Here is a 27,297-nt window from a genome sequence, read left to right as displayed (position 1 = left end):
CGTTGCGTCCCTCGCTGACGCCGGCTCGTGCACGGCAGGCGGTGGCGCGAGGGCGGCCGGCGCGCGCAAAGCGGTTCAGAGCCGGGGTGGCGGTTGCTCCGTGTGTGCCTCGCGGGCGCCTCCACCCCCGTCTCAGTTGATGCTGGCGGCTGGGGCGATGATGAGGAAGAGGCTGAGGAGGGAGGTGGGGGCCTCCCGCCCCGCCGACCCCCGCCTCCCGCCCACCGGCTCGGAGCCCCGCCGACCCGTCCCCTGCCCCTGAGGAGGCCCCGGGCCGAGCCGGAGGCGGCGAGCCAGCGGCCCCCTCCACGCCCCCTCTCCGTCCTCAATGTCTCCCCCGCCGCGGGGAGGCTGCTGCCGCCTTGGAGTCCAGCCGCCCCGGCCCCTTCGCCGCCGCCCCCGCCCCCTCGCCGTCGGCCCGCAGCAGCCGCCTGGGCGCGGAAGGAGCCCGGCCTCCCCGCTGTCGCCGCGACCCGGCCGCCGCCAGCCCCTGGCGGCTGAGGAGCAGCGGAGGAGGCGGGGAGCCCCCCGGGGAAGATGAAGGCGGAAGCGGGAGACAACTCCATGATCAACCTGTCGGTGCAGCAAGTGCTGAGTCTGTGGGCGCACGGCACCGTGCTGCGGAGCCTCACCGGTAACCAGCCCAGCGCCCGCGCCCCCGGTACCCGGCGGCGGGGAGGGGCATGCAGGGTGGCTGTGCACGCTGCTCTCGCCTGAACCCGACCCGTGGGGCGGGGGTGACTCAGGGCAAAGGGCGGGACTCCGAAATGGGATAAGCGCGGGGATCCTGTTAAAGGCAGAGCCCCCGTAAGCGTCGGTGGGGTCCCACATCACTGGCAGAGCGGGGGGGGGGCCTTCGCTTTTGCCTCCACTTGTGGTAAGGGAGGGCTGACAGTGAGTGGTTTCCTTCCTCTCTGGGGGCTGGTCACGGGAAGGGGCCAGGTGTGATGATGGGGGCTGGCAAGCCCACACTGAGCCAGGAAAGGTTGATGACGGGGCCCATTAAGCCCCTCCACGCTACACTTGGGCTTGCTGTCAGGGATGAAGGGGCAGTTAAAAAGGAAAGAGGACAGCCCAAAACCTCCTATTTCTGCTCCCCAAGGAAAGGGCCTGTGCAGAGACTGCTGACTGCCAGACTCATCTGGAGGAAAGTGAGCCTGGTCCAGTACTGTGGAGGTTTATTTGGGGGACTCTCTTTGCCTTAGTACAAGGAAGACTACTGGGCTGTCTATGCTAATGAAACTGTTGCAAGGAACCGGGGGCGGGGGGGGGGGGGGGAGAGGGGAGGGATGGCCTCAATAAACTCTGAACTTTCGCATCCTACTAGACTCTGCCCACTAGTTTTTCTTTTAAAAAGGAGTACCTGTGGTACATTTTTTTGAGCATAAGCTTTCGTGAGCTACAGCTCACTTCATCGGATGCATCTTAGTCTCTAAGGTGCCACAAGTACTCCTTTTCTTTTTGCGGATACAGACTAACACAGCTGCCACTCTGAAACCTAGTTTTTCTTTGACACTGAAGAGCACAGTGTCACCTGGATTGCATGGGATGTAGGGCACATCAATTGATCGTTGGTTGTGTTGATAGGCAGAAGTTTTGGAGTGGTAGTGCTCTTATTGGGCAAGTATTTCCTATGTAAGTATGATTGGACTAGGAGGGAGTGCTGAACTAAACGGGCTCTGGATTTCTGCTGTACAACATACTACGTAGCATTGAGAGATTAATATTAGTAATCTGGTTTTGAAATAAGTTGTCTGCTCCTCCCCCCCGTCACCATGTTTTTTCCATTGATGTAGTTGTGGCTTGAGTTGCTAGATATGTGCTTTTCTTTTAAATGTTGAGGTTTTATCATAATAAGCATGCAAGGCTTGAAAAATCTATTTGCTTTTGGCAATACACCATAATCTATTGTAGGAAAATAAGAAAGTTGAATAAAGTGAGGAAGTAGAAAGAAGTCATAACAGAAGCAAGAGACAGACGTAAAATTTTTCAGTGCAGCAAATTGAAACGTTGACAATAAAACACAGTATATAATATATTTCTCTTCTCTCTATAAATCATAGGGGGCATGACTTTGGAGGGAAGGGTAACAGGACTTTCAACTTGACTAGTAGGTTTTTTTCCTTAGAGTACTGGGCATAAAGTAAATTTTTCAAGCCTTGGAAGCCTGAATACATGTAGTAGTAGTAGTAATAAAAATACACTGAATATATGCAAACATAACTATTGGAAAGTTAACTATGTTTTATTAAAATTTAAATCCTGGATTCCTAGCCGCCTTTAAGGGAAAAGGATGCCAGAGTGTGATAGATGCTTCTGTGGCATATTTCCTCTTAAAGTTTCATCATTAGTCCTAGGGGGGTTTTTCTTACCTGGCAAAGTAGATTTCTGTATTAATCATTCAGCATACAAAGGGGTTGTAGAGGGGTTGCTGTTTATCATGGTGTTTTTTTCCTCCAGTCCTCCTTGAAACCGTGCTTTCCCTCAGTTTGTTGCTGTTGGGCCCAGTGTCCACTTGATGCCCAGTGTGCATCAAGTCTGGAGGGGATTTGGAAGAAAGCTAAATAGTTATACAGCACCACCATAGCATGTAGTTTCTAACTTTGAAGACTAGATGCTAAAACCCCCCGAGTATATAACCAAATGTAAGTGATGCAGGATCAAGTTGATAGTCTTCCCCAAGTTTGTGTTGGGTTTTACTGTATCCACTCCATTCACTTAGTCTTTGTGAATCTGAGTTAATTGCTGAGTAGTAAGTAATGAGGGTCATCATTTATGCTTATATGGAATTTAGTGAAAGGCTGTGTAATTTATTTTTAGAGCTGGCACTCTTTAATGAATAGTAAAAAATTAAAACCTGTATATTCTACCAATTGGTGTCAGTATTGGATCTGGCAGTTTCTAAAGGTGTGTGGAATACACTTAGTACTTAATTTACAACTGCAGTTAAAACATGTTATGCTTTCTCTGTTGCTGACACCTGTTGCTGACAGTGAATGACTTTCATAGCATAATATTGCATAGTTTTGAGGAATTTTGTGTTCACTCTTTATAAAAACTGTGACTTGCGTGGATATGCATTTAGGGACTTAAATGTTGTTTTTATTTTATTTTAAATCATACTCAACAGCTAATGTTAGACCTATAACTATGATTTATTGTAAAAAAAAAAATAATTATATAAGCTTTTTATATATAGATATCAAACAAACCTTCCCTCAAAATATTTGACAGAGGTAGAATAAATTGCTTTAGAGTTGGGTACAGTGACTCTCCATACAGAGAGAAAGGTGGATGCATGAATGAGTGGTTTGCTTGCTGACCATTACTTCACTTGTTCTCCTGCTGCATTTATGAGAATTTTTTAACTCAACTGAGTGTAAAGCATTTCATTCTACCTTTGACATGTACAGTGTGTAAGAGGAGACTTCTTGGATGGAGTGAGGAAAGACATTTTTAAAGGTATCTACAAAGAAATCTAGCCCCAGGAATGCATTCAAGAAGACCCTTACGTATTGACTTCAGGAATCAAACTGGTTTTGTCCTAAAGAGGCCTATCTTAGTTAGATGAACAAATTGACCTTGTAATGGTTATGTTTATATAAAACTGCAAAGTTTATATAAACAAAGTGAAGGTTTGCTGAACAGTTTGACTGAACTTTTAGGCTACATTAAAATGTATTATGTTTAAAGATCACCTCTTTAGTCAAGGAAACTCTGCAGCATTTATTTGCACTACCCCATGTAACTGTTGTATATCTTTTCTGCATGTTTTCCTGTTGTTGCATATTCCAAGGATTTAAGCTTCATGCACCTGCGTTAGTTTTGTTTTCCCCATCCCTGCACTATACCTCATTCTCTTTCTCTACATCCCTGCTTAGAGAGGGAATTTGAAAAATTCTTGCTGGAGAGTGAGTGATTACATCTTCTAAAGTCAGAGTATGTTATGTTAATCTCAACTTTAGTCTCCACAGTTTACTATGGACATTTTGTTTCCTTTTAAAAATGCATGATTTTTAGAATCATTGAGCACCTTGAATTCTTGACTTTTGAGAGCTGGTGTTACTTGGCTTCGCTGAAAATCAGGCCTAAAGTTTATTAGCCTTGTGCAGAAAATAGAAAACCACCTTCACTTCAAAACCTGTTGGGCACTTCGAAGAGCCCAGCTAACTGAGCAAAAATTTTGCCCTGTCAGTTGTTTAAAATAATAATAATCTAGTATGGCTTATGTTCCAGGCTCCCCTTTTTTAGACATTATATTGTCTTTGTGTGAGGAATTTTTATGTGCCTTAGTACAACATTGTGGAGTTACAGCATTATTCTTCTGGCAATAACCTATCCTACAATTATATAAAAAAGAAGAGAAAAAGCCACTATGTTAAAATTGCAAAGTGAAGCACTTCTACGAAATGCCAGGCTTCAGTTTGCCTGTGCAACCAGAATTTGGCCCTCTTGAGCATATGCATTATGATTGAATACTAGTTTTCCTGCAGAAGCCTTGCCTCATTCAATGAGTGAGTAGTCTTTAATATTCATCTGGTGTATTGCCTTGGGTTTATTTACTGCACCCTATTCAAATCCTGGACTGAATACAAAATTATGAATTTTATCCTGGGTATTTTCTAATTAGCTGTTCTAGTATCTGAGTGCTTCACAAACATTAATGAATTTATCTACACAACACACTTGTGAGACTAGGCGGTGGTATATCAATTCTACTGAGGGCATAGAAAGATGAAGACCAAAATTGTCAAGTATCCACTAATTTTGGGTGCCCAGTTTGAGACACCTAGGACCTGTTTTTTCCCCAGAAAACTTAGCATTTTATAGCCATTTTTATAACATATTATTTGTTCAAAGCACAGTTCCAGTTGACTTCAGTTATAGTTGTGAGTGCTCATACTTGTGCAGATCTGGTCCCAGGTGTCTCATGGGCACCCAGAAAAAGAAAAACACAGCTAGAGGCCAACTGAGAACATTTTGATTTAAGTGACTTCACTAACATCACATAGAATCTCTGTGGCAGTTGCAGGGATAGAATCTAATTCTCTAGGGTGGCTTTCAGCTTCCTTAAGCATAAGACTTTGCTTTCCTCTTCCTGCAACCCCCTGCTTTATTCATTCCACACCATCTAACTTCTGCAACAAATGAGGTAGGGATTCTACAGATGACAGCCTCATTCATTACCCAACCCTAAGCTATTTCCAGAGCCCCATCTATGCTGTGCACTGAATGAGGCAGTGGTCTTGTGGAAAAAAATGTGTGTGATTGTATAATAAGACTGTCATAATTCATAAGAACAAGGGGATTTCATTAGCAACCTCCTGGTATTTCCTAACTTTTGGGTGTTGGATTTTGCAGCCTTTGCATTTTTCAATGTAGTTCTTTTTTATGTAATGTTTTAATTTTAAAGAGGTTTTTTTTTTAATCACAGGGAGCTATATTGAACCCAAATTGAGTCATCAGTGGGGTTTGGATCTTTTCATCCCAAGCACAGACCACTTGAGCTAACAAACTGGTAGCAGTAGCAGGCTGAATAGGTGAATCAGGCACTAGAGAGGGATGAAAGACATTTTGCCAGTGGGTTTCACAAATATTTGCTAATAACAGGAATATTGAGATTTGGGACTCCTGGTTTCAATTCTACGTCTCTGAGAGAAGAGTTCTTTCTAGTGATTATAGACCTTTCCCTGTTTCTCCCCCTCCTACTCCCCCCAGCCTGTCTATTTTAAACAAACAAAAACCTGACTGGATTTCAATTGGCAGTATCTTTGTGTTTTTTCCTAAACTTCCATTACTATACTTGATCTTGAACGAATATGACTGACCAATCAACTACAGGCAAACCAGCCAAATCAAAATTTTTGAACTTGGATACCTAAAACATAGGCAGCTAAATACATCTTCCACCCCCCTGAGATACTGGGCACTGAACTTGCTGTGAGCACTCAGCATCTGTGGAAAATCAGACCAGTTACTTAGATGTGTAACTTTAGATGCTCAAGTTTGAAAGTTTTGTCTGGAGTCTGTTTTCAAAGCCTTTCAAAACAGCATATTCTTCAAGCTATTTTAAATCTTGTTAATTTCGAGTCCAAGCAGGATGCCTTCCCTGTTAGTGAGGGACTGCTTGACCTGGCCAAGGCCCTGTGGCAGATACCAACCGCCATAATGCCTGCTGCAAAACAAACTGAGGAGAGGTAACAGGTACCTCTCACAGGATTTGAGTACTTTGGTCACCCCAATCTGGGCTCCTTAATTGTGTCTGACGTACAAGAAAAGTCAAAATTGAGTAAGTGTGTCCCCAAGGGCAAGAACCACAAAAGGCTTTGACCTTTTGGGGACAAAGTCGTACAGTCTGCTTTCTTATAGTTGCGTGTGGCTAACTGTTAAAGCTTTACTGCTCAGTTATGACTTTCTAACACGGGACAGGGTAACTTCCTTTGTCACAAAGCTCCAGCATGACAGCAGAGAGGAAACTTTAAAGACATAGTTAAGGTAGTCAAATTAGTGGCCAAGACAACCCTACAGGCAGCAATGGATGCCTCAGACACTGCAGCCTGGTCTGTGGCCACTATGGTGACAATGTACCAAGTCTCTTGGCTTCAGGCATCTTTAGAGAAGCACAGGCCACGATTGAGGACTTGCCCTTTGAGGGCTTAGGCCTGTTCAACGAGTTTAGAGCTCTGCCTGTCCGCTCATTCAAGGACTCAGTTCAACCTTTGCTCTTTGTGGATTTACACCCCACCACCATACTGCAAGTCATATTGCCCTCAGCCCTATTCAAGACAATAGGCACTATCTTACCATCCTATGCAACCTAAATATCATACTGAGACGTGACCATGCCAGGAAGATACAGCAGAGGATGCCAGCCTTCCTCAGCAATACACCCCTCCCACAACACGTCAGCCAATTTGATGGTACCATTGGGAGCCACTTTGGACGCAGTCTAGAGAGCATCACCTTTGGAATTTTCCTCACCTTATTCCGCTGCATGTCATCTACAATGACATTTCGCGTATGGACGGGAGATCTCTGTCATGGCTCCCGCGTTCCATTCTTTACCTATACCGACCCTCTTTCTCCAACCATTTTCAAGGACCCTTCCCATGAGAGCTTGTTACATACAGAAGTAGCCTTGTTACTTCATCTAGAAGTCATAATAGAAGTTCCACCAGAATTGAAGGGAAAAGTCTTCTACTCAAGGTGTTTCTTCATTCTCAAGAAGAGAGGTTTTTTGTCCTATTGTAGATCTGAGGACACTCAGCATATATATATATATATATATATATATATATATATATATATATATATATATATATATATATATATGCTGATCATCAACAGCCTGCCTCCCAGAGGACAGGTTCCTGTCTCTCTGGTTGAGAAGTGACCCAAGATCAAATCCTATGGTGACAGTTCAAATGAGTCTTGGACTCATAGGTCATGGTAAAAATTCCACTTGTGGTACTGACCACTACCCTAGATCCATGCTCAGCCCATCAGTGCTATCCGTTAGGGTTCAGAGTAAGCACCTGGCACTCCAGCTAACACTACTTCAACTTTAGAGAGAGAAGAGAGTATTCTTTCTCTTCCTCTGGCTCAGATAGCAGCAGGGAGATGTCACCAACATATTCCCCAAAGCCCTAGGCTATTTTGATCCCTGTCTTTCAGAAAAGGGAGACTAGAGCACATACCTTAGGCCTAGAAGCTTAAAAGGGACATGACCCCATGGTACCCATCCCCTAGCCTCCTAGGGCATACCTATATCAGCACCCTTGGCCCTACTGGGTACCATGGGTCTTACAGCCCGCCAGGAAGTCAGCATCTACAGTTTCAGCCAGAATGAGGTGCCTCTTTCCATCAAAGTATGGGGAGCATTGCAGGTGGCCCAACCAGCAGTCCTTCCAACTGAATAGTCACGGGAGCAAGACTCTGAAGAAGAGGATCCATAGGCTGAGGAGAACAACATTTTTGCTCCCATCTCTTTTTTGTTACATGATGAGACTTTGGTTCCCACTTTCACTAACATGCAGCCTGATGCAGACCTTTCAAGAACTGTTCTGTTGCATGACAGACGCAAGAGTCCAGTGGAAGTTTTCCGGGGGAAATCTCATAAATTCCTTGACAAATTGCATATTACTCCTTGAGGACATCTTGTGATGCCAATAAATGAGAACATGCTTGAGCCAGCTGTCACACTGTCTGGAGTGGCTTATGACCATAAGTGCCTACTTCAGGGCAGACCCTCAAAAAGAGGGCAGTCACCCCAAACTGGTGGTATGCTCTATAATTAGAGTTCACCAAGCCAATGACAAATGTGAACTCCTGGATCATTGTAACAGTCTCACCATGGAGTCATAGACCATTCCCTGGGCCACTCTAGTCTATATTGCCACTCAGGCAAGCTGGACTTAGTGATAAATGTTCACTTACACCAAAAATCACGAAGTATTCAGGTTGCTTCAAGACCCAAGAGACCAATCACTTGCCCCAGATCGGTGGGTACCCTAGATCTTACACCAGAGACAACACCTATAGCCAATCCTGTAATAAAGTAACGTAAAGATTTATTAACTAGGGCTATGTCTACTCTACCGCGGTAAGTCGACCTACACTACGCAACTCCAGCTACGGGAATAACATAGCTGGAGTTGACGTACCTTAGGTTGAGTTACCGCAGGGTCTGCATCGCAGGGTGTCGACGGGAGAAACTCTCCCTATAACTTACCTTATTCTTCTTGTCAGAGGTAGAGTACAGGGGTCGACTGGAGAGCTATCTGCTGTCGATTTGGCGGGTCTTCACTAGACCCGCTAAATCGGTCACCAGTGGATTGATCTCAGAGCTTCGAGCCTGGCTGCAGTGTAGATGTAGCCTAGGAAAAGGAATGTTATTTACAGCTTAAAGCAAGCAAACTTACACACACAAATAAGTTGCAATCTCAATGCTAAGAATGACAGAGTTGTAGTGATCTGTCAATTCAAAATGTCTTTCAGGGCAGACCCAGGGGTAGCCCTTGGGGTCTCCAGCTTCAATTAGTCTTGGCCCTGTGAGAGTTCAAACAACAAGGAGATGGAAAATGTTCCTGTGTCTTTGTTTTATTTCTTTCAGTCAGCCTCCAAGTCCATAAGATGAGCTTCCTTGCATGTAGCACTTCCAAGGTGTGATATGGCCATATCACAGTCCTTTAAATTGCGAAGTTCCTTGATGGCCTCTCTGATTTTGTTTGCCCTTGTGGATGCATGAGGTGGGAAACGCTCTTCCCATCTGCGCTCACAAGTTTAGAGTGAACATTTTCAAAGTTACAAAGTAAAACTTCCATATTTTCTTATCATGTAATACAGACATTATAAATAAGATTAACACATGCAGCAACTTGCCAACATTCTGTAGATTGTATACATTGTTATAAAACTAATACCTATTTTGAGCAACACTAACACATAAGTGAACTGGTCTGGTCTCCAGCTATCAGTTTGTTAGATCTTAGCTAATGCCTGCAACCTTGGCAAGAGTTGGCACTAGACCTGGTAGTATCACAACAGCCAACTTACTATGTCAGACAACAGCATCTCTGGTGCCTACACCTGAGTGCCTAGAAAGGAAACATCTGTTCCTATCGGCAGGGTTTGAACAATTTTACACTCAACCTGTCCCTGGTAATGGCACATGAAGAGGCAAAACAACAGTGACCACCGAAGACCACACCCATGTCAAGGAACCAAAAAAGCTGGACTTGTTGGGACTAAAAAACTGCTCATCAGCCATTTTACAAATGATTGCTAATTACCATGTTTTATTAGTGAAATACAATTACTTAAATTGGAATAGTGCTGATAAATTTTTACATAAACTTCCTCTGGAGAGTTAGGGAGAATTGTAATCTCCTGCGTCTGAAGGAATGCTGGTGGTATACTCTTTCTTCAAGCTGTCATCTGTGCGTTGGATGGCAATAGTGGAAATAAGGGTAAACCCTGCATACTTCTGGAAGATCTGTCCTCCAATTTAAATATGACGGGACTTGGGGGTTAGTGGGATCTGCACTCTCTAGAAGCTGCACTGGATAAGACACGGCAGCAAAGTCCATAGCTGTCTTGATAGCCACAAGGAGATCTTTGTTATAATCTTCTGGAATACCTAAAGAAGTCCAGATGGCAATTGGGGACCTATCCTTTGAGTGATGTTGTATTGTTTAGTCCCAAGACTGGCAAAGCCCTATGCTCCTTAAAAGATTCTAGGGCAACATTGAGGTCTTTGTAAATGTATACATCAGCACTCAGGGGAAGGCAGATTAGGCCTCAGCACTATCGGACACTATCAGGCTTCTTGCATCACAGACTGTCTGAAGCATCCAAAAAGAGTCAGATTGCAGAGGAGAAGGCCATCGGCCTCTTCTTCTTCAGCTGCTTATGCAGCATCGTTTTCAAAAAGCAGATTTGACTCCTCAGTTAGGAGCCACATAACTTCTTAAAGAATTCTCTCTTCCCTTCCCCCACCTCCTTCAATTTGAGAACAGTTTTTCATCTCTATAACTATGGACTGATGGGTATAGGAGATTGCAGAGGTGGGGTACTCCATTCAATTCCAGACTCTTCACACCGCACATATCCCTTCCCCATCCATATTCAGAGACCTTTCTAACTAGAGCACACTACAACAAGAAGTAGAATAATTTCTAAGGCTGGTCTACACTACGGTTAGGTCAACGTATGTGTCTGCACTACAGTATTGCTCCCACTGCTGTAAATCACCCACTACACCAACTTAACTCCGCTTCCACAAGCAACGTAGTGCTTAGGTCTGCATTGACCTAACTATGTTGTGTTAGCGTAGACACTGCGTTGACTGTTCCAGCTGTCGGTGCCCCACACTTCAAGGTAAATCGGTGCAAACAAACGCTCCTGGTGAGGACCATACCACTGACAGAAGGAGCTGGTGTGGACATGCCAAACCAATTTAATTACTGTGGTGGGTGTACATCCATATAACTTAAGTCAACTTAATTTTGTAGTGTAGACTTGCCCTAAGTCTTGGAGCAGTTGAAGTCCCTCGAGATTACAGGGGAAACAGGTTTTATTCCCCTTACTTCTGAATACTTAAGAAGAAAGGGGTTTGACATTCAATTACAGACTTGCAACAGCTGAACATCTTCATCCACAGGTTCATCTTAAGAATGATCACTGTGTTCTCCATAATTCCCTCTGTGCATCCGCAGAATTGGTATTCAGGTCTTGCCCCAAAGTCATTTATCAAATGCCTGGTGGTGGTGGCAGCATACGTCAGAAAACAAGTTACCCAAGTTTTTCCTTACCTAGACAGCCTGGCTCATTTGGGAGAGATCTCCTCAGCATGTGACTTTTGCCCATTATCGGGTACTCCAGTGTTTTGCTTCGCTCTGAGTCAGTCAACAAGGAGAAGTTGGTTTTAATTCCTTCCCAAACAATAGAGTTTATAGAGGCATTACTGGACTCCACCACAGCAAAGGTTTATCTGCCTAATCTGAGATTCAACTGCATAGTAAGTCTGGTCAATCAGTTACAAGCCCAACCTCAGACATCAGTAGTTTGCCTCAGTCTCCTAGGGCACGTGGCCTCTCACACTTTCATAACTCTGCATGCCAGACTTCACCTTCAATGCTTGCAAGAGTGGCTGAAGTCTATATATCCACTCAACAGACATCTAGACTGTGCAGACATCTAGAGAGTGCAGATCCCACTAACTTCCAAGTCCCATCATATTTAAATTGGAGGACAGATCTTCCAGAAGTATGCAGGGTTTACCCTTATTTCCACTATTGCCATCCAACGCACAGATGACAGACGTTTCCAGTCTAGTATGGGGGAATTCACCTTGACCATCTCCACACTCAGGTCTTATGGTAACTGTGGTTCTTCGAGGTGTTGTCCATATATATATTTTATGACCAGTTCTCCTTCCCTGCTACTGCAGAGTCCTTTAACACCTGGATTCTATATTGGCGAAGGAACTGAGAGGTAGTTAGGATTGCCTGGATCTTTATGGTCTTGGGTGGGAGGTATGAGGACACATGGGGTGCATGTATAGACTCAGCAGACACTGTTACCCAAAAGAATCCAAACCTGAGCACATGGGGTGCACGCTTATCAAGAGCAGAACAGTTTCTTCTTCCAAAACAGTGGATGCTATCAACTCTTGCACCTTATTCTGTGGGGTCATTGATATCAGTATTATATTAATACGCTATCATGATGGTACACAATCCTGGCTGAGACTGCAGTGCGGATACCATTCAAATAGCTTGTCTCTTCATACTGAAAATTCAAGAGAAAAACCTTCTGGGAATGTTTCTTGATCATCTAGTGCTTAGGCTCTTAATTATAAATCCTCTCACTATCCAGTCCTGTTTCTTTTGTAGTTCTTTGACCATGGAATTGGAAAAAAGAAAAGTTGGCAGCCCTTATAACTGTGAAAATAACTTTCTGATTGTAAAATAATGTAGTAATATCAGGCTAAGACTGCAGCAGCAGTTTTAATGTGTATTAGAAATGGGGATTGATTAATCATTTTCTGAAACAGAGCTGTAGACTTATGTTTTTGGCTATGCTTGCAGATAAACTATGTTCAGCACTGGTTCAGCTGGATGCACCATCAGCAATGGGTATATTTTATAATGTAGAAAAGGCTCTAAAAAGGCAACCTTGAATGGATTCAGTTAAAGACAAAGCACATTTTACAGTGGGTCATAAGCAGGGCCTGTGTACTTCATGGGACACTGGATCCATACTTTGCAGGAAGGTTTCCTGATTCCTGCCATATGTACTGTTCTGTGTTATACTTTAAACATTCACTTGAGACTTTTATTGAAATCAATATAAAGTACTGTGATGGGGCAAGGCCAGATGGCTATAGAAAAGTAGTGGGAGATAGATATATTAGCTCCAGGCTAAACAAATCCCTGGTACCAGGATAAGTGAAATGGCAGCTGCTCCAGGTCAATTAAGACACCTGGGGCCAATTAAGAACTTTCCAGAAGGCAGGGAGAATGCTAGGTTGATTGGGACACCTGAAGCCAATCGGGCTGGCTGAAACTAGTTAAAAGCCTCCCAGTTAGTCAGGTAGGTGTGCATGTCAGGAGCTGTGGGAGGAAGTTGTGCTGTTGGAGAGACTGAGCAGTACACACCATATCAGGCACAAGGAAGGAGGCCCGGAGGTAAGGGTGAAGTGGAGCTTGAGGAAATGAGGGCTGCTGTGGGGGAAGTAGCCCAGGTAATTGTACATGTCATGTTTCTAAAAGGTCAGCTACCATAGCTGATACTATTAGGGTCCCTGGGCTGGAGCCCGGAGTAGAGGGTGGGCATGGGCTCCCTCCCACCCCCCGATTAATCACTGAGACTGGGAGACAACAGAGACTGTGCAAGGACGGATAACTTCTCTTCACCTTCCTCGCTGGCTTATGATGAAAATGGCTCAGTAGACTGTGACCCTTGTCTCTAGAGAGAGAAGGGTTACGTGGAGGGTCACAGTGAGCCTCTGAGGCTAGCGAAATCCGCCAGGAAACACGGGACCCTCGGGAGGCAAGGACAGAGCTTTGTCACAGTACACACAGGGAATATGCTACAATTCATTTTCATGATTAGTACAATCCAATTTTAATTGATTTTTGGTTTGTTTTTTTTCACTGCAATAAGTGTTATCTAGTTCTTTGGCAATCTTTTGACAGTCTTTTAAAAATACTTTATGCTACCCCTAACTTTTCACTGTTTGTTTGTTTTTAATGTATAACTACATTTTAGAAGTTGAGGGGGAAGTTAGAGATTTCGGCATGCAAATAAGGGATGGATAAGCACCCATAAAGAGTCAGGAGGAGATTTGTGGGTTTGAGGCATGTAGCATTGGAGTGAATGGGAGCATTCTTAAGTGGCCTTTCTGATTTCTTAGTAGTTTTCTCATTCCCATATACCTTCAATGATCCTTACTGCTCCTTTACTTTCCAAGTAGTAGTAACATTTGTCTGACATTTAAAAGGGGGACCTGTTTGTATTCAAGCACACGTATTACACCATTAAGAACTTCAGTTTTAGTGGTTACCCAGCTGTGACAATATAATGTCGGCATATTTTGAAGAAATAGTAGAAATTACTAGACTGACATTGTTGACTAATTGTAAATAAGCAACTAGAAATATAAAAACCATTTGTAACTTGGCTCTTTATAAACGTTAGGTTTTTGACTTAGGTACAGTAGAACCTCAGAGATATGAACACCAGAGTTATGGACTTACCGGTCAACCGGACATCCTGTGGAATCAGAAGTCCTCAATCAGGCAGCAGCACAGACCAAAACAAAAAACCAAATACTATACTGCCTCGGGGTGTTAGCATCCAGGCTCAAGGCTTCAGCCACGGGGTTTGTAGTTGCAGCTGGGGCGGGGGGCTTCTGACTCTTGGGAGCACCGGGGCTCCGATCCCAGTTTCAGCTTCACGAAGGGTGTTGGGGCTTCAACCCCACAGGGGGCGCTGCAGCTCAGGGATTTAGCTATGAGGGGAGTGCTAGTTCCAGTCCCAGCGCTACCTCTGTAGCTAAAGCCCTGAGCCTTGGCACTCCCCCTCCCCAGCTGAAGCCGGAAGTGGAACCATGGGGAGCCCTGAGCCCCAGCACCCCCCGTGGGGCTGAAGCTGGGAACGGAGCTGTGGGGCTGAAGCCCCGAGGCCCAGCACCCCCCACAGGTCTAAAGTGCTGAGCCCTGCTTCTCCCCCAGGGCAGAAGCCACAGCCACCCGGAGTCCTGACACCCCACACCCCCTTTGCAGCTGCCAACCCAAACACCCCCCACCCCCCCCACCATATGGCTGAAGTCCGTAAACTTTTGCTTCAGAGTTCTGGTCAACCTCCATTCCTGAGGTTCCAAGGTTCTACTGTAGTAAAAATTCCGCTCCTTTGGGGTTAATTTGTTCGTCAGAACTCTTCATTTAAGTTTTTGATTAGCTAGGGTGCTAGCCTTCATCTTATTTTCCCCATTTAAATCACTAATCTTTGCACCTTTTTAAGCTTCCTTGTTAAATATTTTTGATAAGCTTGTTTGCATGTGACAGTTGAATAGTTCTACAGTAGATACTATATATTAGTGTGAAAGTACAATGAAATTCGGTTTTAGAAACAACTTGAGGGAAACACGTTGCTTCAGAGGTACTCTTTTGATGAAGGTGGACCCAAATTTTACTTGGAATTTTTGGATATACTTGGGGGTGTTTCTTTAAGATGTTTGGCCAAATAGTTAGTGTCTTGAGCACATACCGCTATCTTCAGATTGCTTTCTTCTGAAGACGGAAATCAGTGTTTTTCTTATAAAATACAGTATTTCTAAACGTCTTGCTTTATAATACATCAGAATATTAACTTTTATTTGACTGCTTTCTTTTCAGAGATGTGGTACTGGGTTTTCCTATGGGCTCTCTTCTCCTCTCTCTTTGTCCATGGTGCTGTGGGAGTGTTAATGTTTGTGATGCTGCAGAGGCATAGGCAGGGGAGACTAATCTCTGTCATTGTGGTCAGCATTGGATTTCTGGGTTCTGTATCTGGAGCAATGATAACCAGTAAGTCTATTTTGTTTTTACATATAGTTTTACATCTTATTTTTAAAAGAACGTTATTTCTTAGCTATTCTGGTAACTGTTCATACAAATTTATTACCTTAATCATGTAGTTTTTCCTATGAGAATGTCAACTTGGTTGCTCCTTCTCCTGTGTGAAGATAAAGGCAGTACAGAACTGTCAGAGGAGCAGAGGACTCTTCAAATCTGTGTCCTCATATCTGCAAACCGTGGGGAGACCTCTGTTCTGGAAAGGGTGTCATTCCATTCTTCTTTACTGAGACTGGAGGTGACAGCTCTCCAGTCTCCTGGGGTTCTGTGATAAGTGTTTCTAGTTATTGGAAGGAAATCATGTATTAAACTTTGTCTACGCTGCCAATTGAATGACAAAACTTTTGTTGTTCACAGGTGCTTAAAAAGCCCCCCTTTCCCCCCCGCAAAAGACACAAGTTTTGTGCAGCAAGTGGTAGTGTAAACAACACAAACCCCACTCATAGGGAGTGGAAGTATTTTGTTGGCAAAAGTGCTGACAGACAGCATTTACACTGTCAGACTTTTAGCATCACGGCCTTGTCGCTAAAAGCTGTGTAGTGTAGACAAAACCTTAGTCTCACAATGGTTTCCTCTGCATTGGGCTTGCCACAGTGATTCTGCTGGTCTTGTCCTACTACCTGGTGGTTAGGCCACCAATAACCTCAATGTCTTGGATCCCCGCTTTGAACCAACTTATGCTCTGACAGGAAACAATTGTCCTGAAGGAGTTACACCTCTGAGCAATCAGATGCAGATTAGACAGACGGGCACTTTTCTGACAACGTGGGAAATCCTCTCTTCGAAAGAAAAAACCTCTCCACTCACTCATCGCTCAATCCTTGGACCCAAATGAGGAACTAAGGCCTTGTTTTGTCTATGTGAGAAGTGCACGGATAAAACTAAAGCAGTTCAGAAATGATTTAGTTAAATTGGAGCAACCCCTTTAAGTTTGGTTTGACTGCATTATTCATTTAGCTTAAGCCAATTACTCACCAACTTAAGCTAAATCAAAAAGGTTCTCTAAGCAAAATAAGAATCTACGCAAGGTGGTTGCACCAACTTGACTAAATCTGTTTCTAAACTGATTTAGTTATATGGGTATGACTTATCATGCAGACAAAGCCTAAGAGTTGGAGTAAAGCCCAAAAAAGCAAAGGGGCAGAAACTTGTATTTCATTCATTAAAACAATGCCCATATACAGAATATTCCCACACTAAAGTGAATTGGTTGAACAGAACCACAGTAGACTACAGGAGTAATTTCAACCAAGGAGTCATTAGTACCATCAGTGGGATGAGCTAAGTTAGATCTAGATCTCTTTGCAAACTGGATAAACTGAAGTCAAAAGGTTCTTGTTAAGGCGTAAGGACCATAAAACCAAGGCCATTGACTCCCTACTTCAGCTATAGGCAAAATGTCATCCCTATTTCTTTTTGTCCCATTCCACTCCCTCCAAGGATTGGTCAGGAAATCAGGTGAGAGAACAAGAGTATGTTTCTGGCTTTATCACATTCCCTGGTACTCTGTAACAGCTTCAGCAACAGTTTTGTTCTTAAAAAGAAAAGGAGTACTTGTGGCATCTTAGAGACTAACAAATTTATTCGAGCATAAGCTTTCGTGAGCTACAGCTCACTTCATCGGATGCATACAGTGGAAAATATAGTGGGGAGATTTTATATACACAGAGAACATGAAACAATGGGTATTACTGTAACAAGAGTGATCAGAAGAGGTGAGCTATTATCAGCAGGAGAGTGGGGGGAAGGAGGGGAGAACCTTTTGTTGTGATAATCAAGGTGGGCCATTTCCAGCACTTCACAAGAACAACTGTAAAAGTACAAGCCTTTTAAATAGGGCTGTCAATTAATTGCAGTTAACTCAAGAGATTAACTCAAAACAAATTAACTCAATTAAAAAAATTAATTGCAATTAATCCAGATTTAATTGCCCTGTTAATAATAGCACTTTAAATTTATCATAAATAGTTTTGAATGTTTTTCTACATTTTCAAATATATTGGTTTCAGTTACAACAGAGAATACAAAGTGTACAGTGCTCACTTCGTATTATTTTTAACTACAAATATTTGCACTGAAAAAAGATAAACAAAAGAAATTGTATTTTTCAGTTCACCTCATACAAGTACTGTAGTGCAAACTCTTTATCGTGAAAGTGCAATTTACAAATGTAGAACTATTTTTTTTACATAACTGCACTCAAAAACAAAACAATGTAAAACTTTAGAGCCTACAAGTCCACCCAGTCCTACTTGTTTAGCCAATCGCTAAAGTTTGTTTACATTTACAGCAGATAATGCTGCCCACTTCTTATTTACCATGTCACCTGAAAGTGATAAAAGACATTCACATGGCACTTTTGAAGCTGGCATTGCAAGGAATTTATGTGCCAGATATGCTAAACATTTGCATGCTCCATCATGTTTCGACACTTAGATTGCACTATCTGTTTCTTTTTTACGGTGCAAATAGTTGTAATAAAAATATTAAAGTGAGCACTCTACACTTTGTATTCTGCATTGTAATTGAAATCAGTATATTTGAAAACGTAGAAAAACATCCAAAAATATTTATAAGAAATTTAAATTGGTATTTTGTTGTTGAACAGTGCGATTAAAATTGTGATCAATAGCAATTAATTTTTTAATCGTTTGACAGCCCTACTTTTAAAACATTCTCTTTCCCCAGGTTACTCCCTCTCTCAGGCAAGAATGGGGTGTTTCAGGATGACCCTCTAACTTTGCTGTCCAGTAAAAGCAAAAGAATAAAGTCACATAAACTATACACACTCTGTCCATACACTGGCAGTGATTCCTGATAGATGTCTGCCACCCCATTCAGGAAGTTACTAGTTACCTTAATTATTCCAAGCCTTTAGACATCCGTGCCTTAAAGGGTATTTTCATTGCAGTTTACTTCCCAATCCAGAATTGCCTTTTTTTTTTTTTTTTTTTTAGAATGATCTAGATGGCCCTTACTGTGGGTCACATTTACCTAAGGTGTTTTTTAATGTACTGCGATAGTTGAAGCTGGAGAGATATGGTACTGGGGTTGGAATTTAAAGACAGTCTGTTTTTTTTATCGGAACTGATTCACTTCCTTTATGCATAAAAGGAGGAGCAACCCAGTTGTTTGTCTGGGAGTTCTGTCTTGTGGAAAAAATTTATAACAAGTAGGCAAAATTTGTTTTTGTGTAAATAATGCATATTGCCATGTTTTTTGAATGTGCTGTACTCCTCAATCTTTCAGTGCATCATTTCCAAGGGCTGGCTTAGAACACTGCATCACTAGCTGCTAATCAAGATACTAGAGGAGCAAAATAATTTTATTAGCAGGTATTGTCTGTTTTGGCAAGTGGCAGAGAACACTGCTGCTTAACCTACACAGCAGGCTGTAGTAAACTTGTTAAGATCAGCTATGGCCATGAAATGATTTTTTTCCCCCTTCTTAATAGTTTACTGCATTGCAAATTGTGATGTGAATTGAGGTATTCCATCCTTTTCCTGTTTAGTATTGTATTTCAGCTAGGTTAAATTTAAAGTAATTATTTCCACGTGACAAGACCAACTTGAGTTTCCATTTTACATTTCACATCTCCTGCCTCTGTTGTGTTTTTGGAAAATGCAGAATAGCTTATTTAAATAAATTGTAATTTGACAAATGGGAAATCCCGTCCCACTAATTGGCAGGAAGTCCAGAATCTCTGTGCCAGGAGAAGGAATATTTGTTAAATGCACTACAACTAAATGTTGACAGAGCATGCAAGTTGTCTAATGGAATTTAATGTTTGTAGACAAGAAGCTGTAAGATATTGATTAAACAACATTGGACAATGTCATGCATATCTCTTTTCTTCTCGCCACAATGTTCTAGATGCAGGAATTTTTGATACATATATTCCTCAGATGTTGTTTTCTCTCTTCGCTCCCCTACTTATTTGCTGCTTACTTTTCTATTTATTATGTTGGCAGACTTCAACCAGTGTGTTTTTTGGCTCCATTCCAATTTTCCTGTGTTTATAAAATGCAAATGCTGGACACACCCTAATTTGCAATTTGACAAGAATAGATTAAAAGTCTCTCAAACTACCAAAGTTTGAGAGGTTAACAGCAGTGACTTTTTTTCACCTAAATATTGCCAGCCTTTCAAGAGCTCTTCAATCTCTGTCCCAACTATTAAGACACTAGAATTTGAGACCATTTTTTAGGAATGCTGTTTGTTAAAACCAAGCAGCTGGATTTCAGTTTGGGGTGCATTCACCAACAGAAATGATCTCCAATGCAGGAAGAAGGGCTCTGTCTAAAGAATCTGTTTGATTTTGACAGTGAATAGGCAAGAAACATTTAGGAAAGAGTTTGTCCCAGGTGGTTGAAATAATAAAAGCGTGGTATTTCTGGTGAGATACTGTAGATGGCAGCACAGAATAGTTTTTCTGAGAATAAAAAAAATCCCTTTTTACCTAACCAACGCCAGCAATACCTCCATGGAGTGTATTGTTTTGAACACAGTACTTTGTCATTTGGAATAGCGGCATGCACTATGGTTGGTATGAGAACAAGATTTTCTGGTTTTAGAAGGTGCCAAATTAGATACATAATTAGACACGTTGAGCCTGATATACTTACTGAAAATCAGTTCAAAGTAGTGTTTTTCCTTAAAGTTAATATTCCTTGCTTCTGTTTACTGTGGCACACCATCCCATGATACGTTGACCCTACAAAGGGCTCTTTTTATGTTTCAACTAAACCTATCTTCATTAACGTCAAATAGTGTCCATATGTTCTCCCTACATTCTGGAGCCTGAATAGGCTGTTTCTTTTCCTTGTGATCTTTAAGTACTGAACTGTAATAAAGTGGCATGTACATTTTCCATACTAAATGTGTACCATTCCACCATCCTTTTATTCCTCTAAGAAACTTCTTCTAATGCAGAAATAGGATGTGTTGCCCTCCATATGTTTTCTGAAGGCATGAAAAAGGTGCACTGAAAATGGATTACTGTGATCCAGATCATGCTAGCACATGGGATATGAAATAGAAAAATTAGTTGCTCTTAACAGAACTGTTGCAGGCTCTTACATTCTTCTACTGACAGACTGCAAAGGTACACTAAGCAGGACTGAGTTTCATTGTAAACGGAAACATCTAGCATTATTTTGGAAGGCAAAGATTAAATGTTATACAGCAAAACCTAATGTTCCTGGTTCATAGCTTCATCACTGGTATAGCAGTGCATGTTATTCCCAACTGTTGTTCACTGCTAATAGTGTCACTTTTACTCATATTAAATCACTCGTGAATAAGACTGCATGATTTTATTCTTTGATCTTGATTTGTGAAACATCACATACTGCATGTGTGATGTGATATTTAGCATGAGGATGCTAGTGGGAAGGGTTACTAGTAGCAGTCTGGTTAATTTACAATATGGTATTCTATTTTTTTTAGTTTACCAAGAACCTATCCTGGCCTCTTGGCGCTATACAGACTTTTGATGAAAGCCCACATGCAGAAGTGCAAGAAAAACTATTTCCTCGCTATTAAACATTGTATAGAACATTATATTGATATTCTTTTTCATATACTCTGCAGGGTGATATTGCAACATTTACTAGTATTATGTTTTTTTATGTACCTCTAATACAACTCTTAAAGATTTTAGCACTGGTAAGTCAGAATGATACTGACTTGCTATGATGAAATTGAGTTTAGTCTCACTAGAAAATAGTTTATGGGGAGGGGAACCCAGTTGAAATGTAGAATGTTGTTGGGTGGTATAAATATTTTACTGTATCTGAGCTTTGCAAAATTCAAATGTTTTTGATGGAGTGAATAAAACTATTATTTTCTTCGTTATAAGCATTGTTATAAGGGGATACAAGTAGACTGTATCAGCTGGTAAATTTTCTTGGCAATTTTGCAAGGCTTCTTTACACAAAGATAAATAGTGTGAAAATGTCTGAGGAAACTGCAAAACTTAACAAATTACAAAAATAAATACATAAAATGTATAAGTATTTGTTTGAAAGGAACATTTGTATATGTGTGTGTAATTTCCTAGGTTTTTAAAAAATGCACTTCAGCTGGGAAACTATACTTAATGCCTATCATGACAGTGAGAGAAGTAAAGCAAATTAGTGTTAATAATTCTGCAGTAATAGTTTGATAACAGGTTTGCTAATAGAATATGTTGAGACCTGATATTAATCATCATAAGCCTCTGCTTTGACCTTTTGTTCGTGTAATAATTTCACATGTTTTTTCTTGTGATTCTAGGTGCAGCAGTAGCTGGAATTTACAGAGTAGCAGGGAAGAACATGGCTCCTTTGGAAGCACTGGTATTTGGAGTTGGACAGACAGTACTGACATTGATTATCTCATTTTCAAGGATTCTTGCTACACTTTGAGACTTCTGTGAAAACAGTCAGTTGATATAAGGAAACCTATTGTCTGCAGAGAAGTTTCCTGAAAGTGACTTCAGTGGCTGGTGGACATGGATTAGTGCAACAGGAAGAATATGGGACCTGTACTTCAAATCTAGAAGTTCAGTCAAGTGGGAAAGGACTGCCCTCTAGTGTCCACACTGTTGTACTACTGCTCTGCACCTTATGTGCCTCAGTCACAGGAAAGGTGCAATTAATATATGTGAAGCTGTGAGATAAAGCACCTTGAAGAGCTGCCAATCAGGTTAACACTTGATGATGAGATCATTGTTCTTAACAGTGTTGAAATACAGGGACATTTCTGAAGAATCGGTACATGTGCCAAACTTGAAGTTTAATTTTTTAACTATTGATAGTGTGAACATTTGAAATTGTAGTAATAGATGAGTGCTGTGAATATATTCCACATTAATTCAGGTAAACTAGTAAGGTACTTGCATTTGTTTAACTCAGTCCTACTCAATGCTGAGTGTTACCCCATTCAGCATGTGAAGTAACTACTTGTTTTTTGAACTGTACATGAGTATTACTGGGATATAGGACTGCAGCAGCTCTCTTCATAAAATTCATGTGGTTAGCACTATATGTAGGAGATCTTCAGTGAAGCAATTCTGTGAGGTTCACCAACTATAGAAAAGAGATTTTAATGGTTTTATTTCTACATACTTGGTATTTTATCAGTCCAAAAATCATCAAGCAGACTGTGAGTAGGGCAAACTAAGTACAACCTATTATGTATATTTACAAATGAAATTTAAATTATTCCTTTACTCATAAATTTTGTTTGAAATATAGGTTTTCATTAATCCTTCTGAAAAAGGTACTTGTGTTTATCTTCAAAGAAAGAAGTTGTTTCCAGTGTGATGTCAGAGAAGTTACTTGTTGCAATTAAATCTTCTTTTTAATGATATTTAAAAACCAGAACCAGTCTTTAATTCTGAAACATCTAATGTTTAAAACATGGTCTAATCTAGGCTTTGAAAGAGAATTAAAAAAACAAGTAAAGAAACAACAAAGAAAATTGAAAGGGATTTTAAGAAATATTTTATGTTTGGTACATGATTGTTCCAGTATTCTGCTGAACAAAAATGGTAAATTTAATGTTAAGATCCGGTCTATCAGTATCAAAACTGGAACAATAGTGTGATGCATGTACTTCCTCATTTCTGAACACATTTTATCCTATGTGGAGTTTTCAGATATTTAGCTTTCAGTAGACTTGTGTTCTTTCTACTTTAAAAGGAACAGTGGTAATATGCATGTAAAATGCACATATAAAATGGTTCAAAGTGAATAGAAATTTTAAAATATTACAGGAGTGCAGAATTCAGAAGGGCAAGAAGGTCTGTGTGAGGAAAGAGGGAATCATTCATATCCTGCTTCAGTGGAGTACTTTACAACAGTTGAATAAATGTGTGCATAGAGAGGGAGGGCTTAGGCACCAAAGGTGTTGCTGTCATGGTGTCCAAGATTATTCCAGGCCTGTTGAAACAGTAGCATTTGCAGCACTATCAAAAGGACACTGTCACGATGGTTACTTAAAGATCACTTTGCTCACTGCTTCAAAAATAGAAAATAGAATACAATAAATTAAAATCTGATTTTACCATTTTTCCTCCATAAATATTAGTTTATCATTATTCGTAATTGGTAGGCTGCTGATATCTGTAGATAATTATTTAAATTTTTCTCATTAATTTATGAAAAATTGATTGCAGATAGTCAAGTCCCTGACTTCAAAAAAAACGTAGTATAAATAAAATAACTGAAGTTATGTTCCTTCTAATTTAATGTGCCTTGGAGAGAGAGATTTTAGGGGAAGGAATTTAAATAATTTTACTGTCCTCTTACTGCTTGTGCTCTTGTTGCTTTTACTAACAGGTTTGGTTTGGTTATCTGATGCAATGGTTTAATCAACAGAAGTACTGGGACGAGTAATGAATTCTTATGACATGACAAACTATGGAACCACGTTTTATCTGGATCTAAAAATTCCTTTCTTAAAACATAGTCGTTGGTAACTTGAATAATTTCAAGACTTCTTAACTTTCACTAGAAAGCTGCATCTTAGACTTCAGATTTTTTTGCACATCTAACTAACTTGCTGTTCTATTCATAACATTGTTGTCTTATGACAATTTAACATCTTCAGTCTCACTGTATTAAGCCAATGACAACAAAAGACACCATACTAAGTTCAGAAGTTTGAATGAAAATTAAAATTTCATTGAATGGTAAACTGTGCTTTTCACCTCAATTGAGGTGCCAGTGAAGTGTTTGCTAATGTGCGCCTCCTTATGATATAGGTCAGCATTTTTCAGAGGAGGAAACCTCTGCAATATTAGGACCAACTGTTGAATGATCTTTAGCTCAAGCATGTATTAGGTTTAAAAAATATATACGTTGCATACAGAATTGTCACTCTCTCTAAAATATGGTCTGAGTTGCTTAGTTGTCTATATGTACTATATGGTATTAATGTTTAGCAACAGTAGGCAGTCAATGTCCAAGTGGCTCACCAAATGTCAATAGGACAAAACTATCAACTCTGAGGAAGAATTCTTAACTGCTTTCCTTTATGGGGGAGATATGAGGATGACTAGCTTGTCACAAAGTACAGTATTAACTTATTGCCTTTCCACATTAAAATACAGTATTTGAATGAACAAGCAGTTACCGGTGGTGAAAACATCTTCAGTAGCCTTATGCCTTTGAAAGAAATAGATCAGTTTCAGCACTGACGTTTTATTCCAATGACTGCTTTTGGGAGTTGGATGGCTGTTACACTCTTGGGCCCTTATTATAAAAAATGGTAATAGTCTAAATGTATACACGTAATAACCGGGAATAGTCTTTTTATAATTCATTTTGTGAAAAATATATTTTAGAATTCACGCACGCTAGTAATTCACACAACATCTCACAGTAAATTTCTTGGGACAGTGTTATTTCTTTTATTGTAATAGTACTGTGCAGTATTTCAAGACAAAGGCATCTTTTATATGAAAGGCCCGAAATGGATACGCTTGATGGTTATTATTCACTACAGTAGTGTAGAAGTGCAATATATCTACACAATTCTGGTCTTTGGAAAAGTGGCAGTGTGGTAATTGATGTGAAGAAACTTCAACCACTTGTAACTTTAAGATAGAAGCTCTTTTGGTTTTTCAAGATTTAAATACCAGCTATATTTGATTATTAGCTATGCATCACTATAAAAAAAGAATTCTGTTTTCAGATAGCTAGAACAGCTGTATTATATGAAGAAAATATTTCAAATCTTTTTAATTTTTGGTGATGATCTTCTTATGTTTGTTGAACTGATCTCTATGTACCATGGTTAGCAATGTAATTCTGGGCATACTCCTCAGTTGTTTACAGCAACAGATGACAGTAGTTATACCAGTTTTAATGTACGAACACAGGGACCAAAGAGTGATTTATACTTCTGTCTTTATCTGTAATGTTACATAGCAGTATAAATATATTTCTAATGTTCATTGAATTGTGATTGTTTTAATCTAAGGGAAATAGTGATTCTTTGTTAGTTTTGCACTTTGCTATTCATTTGTTTTGTTTTTTTGTTTTAGTATGATCAGTTGATTTTTATTTTAATTACATTTGTCTTTTTTGTTGTACATAGTACCATCTAGTAAATAGCTTTTTGTATTATAATTGTTTAGAAAATCTGTCCTTATGTTTGTAAACTGTTTTTTTTCACTTGCATGTGTGTTTTGACATTTCATTCACTGAGCATATTTTAATATGCCTTTAATATATTAAAACGTAATATTGCATCATTAATGTATTAGCTTTATGGCGCTGTACATGGTCATCCAAAGTAGTTTATGTATAATTGCACCCCATAGCAAGATCAGGAAAAAGACTTGAAGTTTTGCTCTTGAGATGTGGTAGTATTCTGGGTTGTAATTAAGGATGGGTGAATCTCACTTTAGGTAAAATAAATGGACCAAATTGCATCATAACTCAGAAAATGATACACTCACTCACTCTATCGGGTTTTGTTCAATTGCTGTGCTCACTTTGGAAGTGGAAATAAAGAGAACCTGTTATGGTATTTTTGTCATGGCCAAAATTAGGAAATCAGTTGTCACAATGAGGCTTGCAGCCTGAATTTTTCAGACCAAGGTACTTTGGATAAGCACACTGAGATTTCTGCTTACCTCAACTACAGTAGTATTGTGTGTGTGATAACTAGTAAGAATTGTGAGGCACTGGGGTGCTTTCTATGCATTAATGATCTAACCAGCCATTAAACCCCAGCTAATCTCTTCGGCCTTTATTGTAGCTGTTAAATACATGTAAATATTTTGTTTAAACTGCTGCATCTTTAGAGTAGTTGTTTTTGTGTCTCCCCTCCCCCCTGTTTCTGCATATAGTATCTGTTACCCATGAAACATGTTACTGTGTTTGGCAATCAGTTCTTCTCTAGTGAACACGTGACCTATATTTTAAGAACCTTAAATTCATTTGCTGAGTTGCTATGATTTTTGGAACATTTAAAAAGCCCCTGCAAATCTCCTGTCTCCCCCCCCCCCCCCCCCCCCCCCCCCCCGAGCAGGACAACTTTTTGTTAATTTTTTTAGCTATTTGATGGTCAAAGGGAGATTAGGCAGGGACAACTTTCATATCCTCTTCCCCTGGCCTCCTATGGCAATGTTTCTCAAATACAGCCACTAGTGGCTTTTCTTGCGGCCACAGCCTTCTGGGCTGTGGATGGGGTGGGCGAAGTAGCGCACCCTCCACCTTCCTTTCACTGTTTGTCTTGGATGCACTGCCTTGGTGTTTGGTTGCTGGGGCCTCCACCTGGAGTCAGCTGAGGCACAATGCTGTAGGAGCAGGCAGATGGTGAGTTCTTTGCCTTCCCGGGGTGGTAGGGCTCAGGCTTTGAGCTTCAGTGCTGTGGTGGTGGGGCAGCAGGCTCTGGCCATGGGGCTTTGGACTCCAGCTCCGGGCTCTGGCTACGCAGTGACAGGCCTGCTCCAGCCACACGGTTTCAGGCTCTGTCCCCAGGCCCCACGACTTTTGGCTCTGGCTGCAGGGCTTCAGGATCAAGCCCCCCACTGCCTCCCCCAGCCACCTGCCCCCATCTCGCCTGGCACCCACTCCCTCCCCAACTCTCCATCCAGGGCTTAATTTGTCCCCAGGCTTGCCAGGGCTGAGTAAGTCTGCTGTGAAAAGTGATATTTGTATGTTTGTTAATATCACTTTTC

At 41.0% G+C, this 27,297-nt stretch overlaps 1 protein-coding gene across 1 annotated transcript; it reads left to right on the top strand.

Moving 5' to 3' along the window:
- Positions 1 to 25,863, top strand: TMEM170B (transmembrane protein 170B). Its single transcript, XM_007070545.4, has 3 exons — positions 1 to 634; positions 15,402 to 15,572; positions 21,897 to 25,863. Exons 1-3 carry the CDS (start codon positions 538 to 540, stop codon positions 22,025 to 22,027), a joined length of 399 nt encoding a protein of 132 aa, XP_007070607.1. The 5' UTR covers positions 1 to 537; the 3' UTR covers positions 22,028 to 25,863.
- The last annotated feature ends 1,434 nt before the right edge of the window (positions 25,864 to 27,297 follow it).

Source organism: Chelonia mydas, chromosome 2 (genome assembly GCF_015237465.2).
Source record: "Chelonia mydas isolate rCheMyd1 chromosome 2, rCheMyd1.pri.v2, whole genome shotgun sequence".
In the NCBI taxonomy this organism is placed as follows: Eukaryota; Metazoa; Chordata; order Testudines; family Cheloniidae; genus Chelonia; species Chelonia mydas.
The sequence above is the reverse complement of the archived record's forward strand: the minus strand, read 5'-3'. Positions and strand labels throughout refer to the sequence as shown.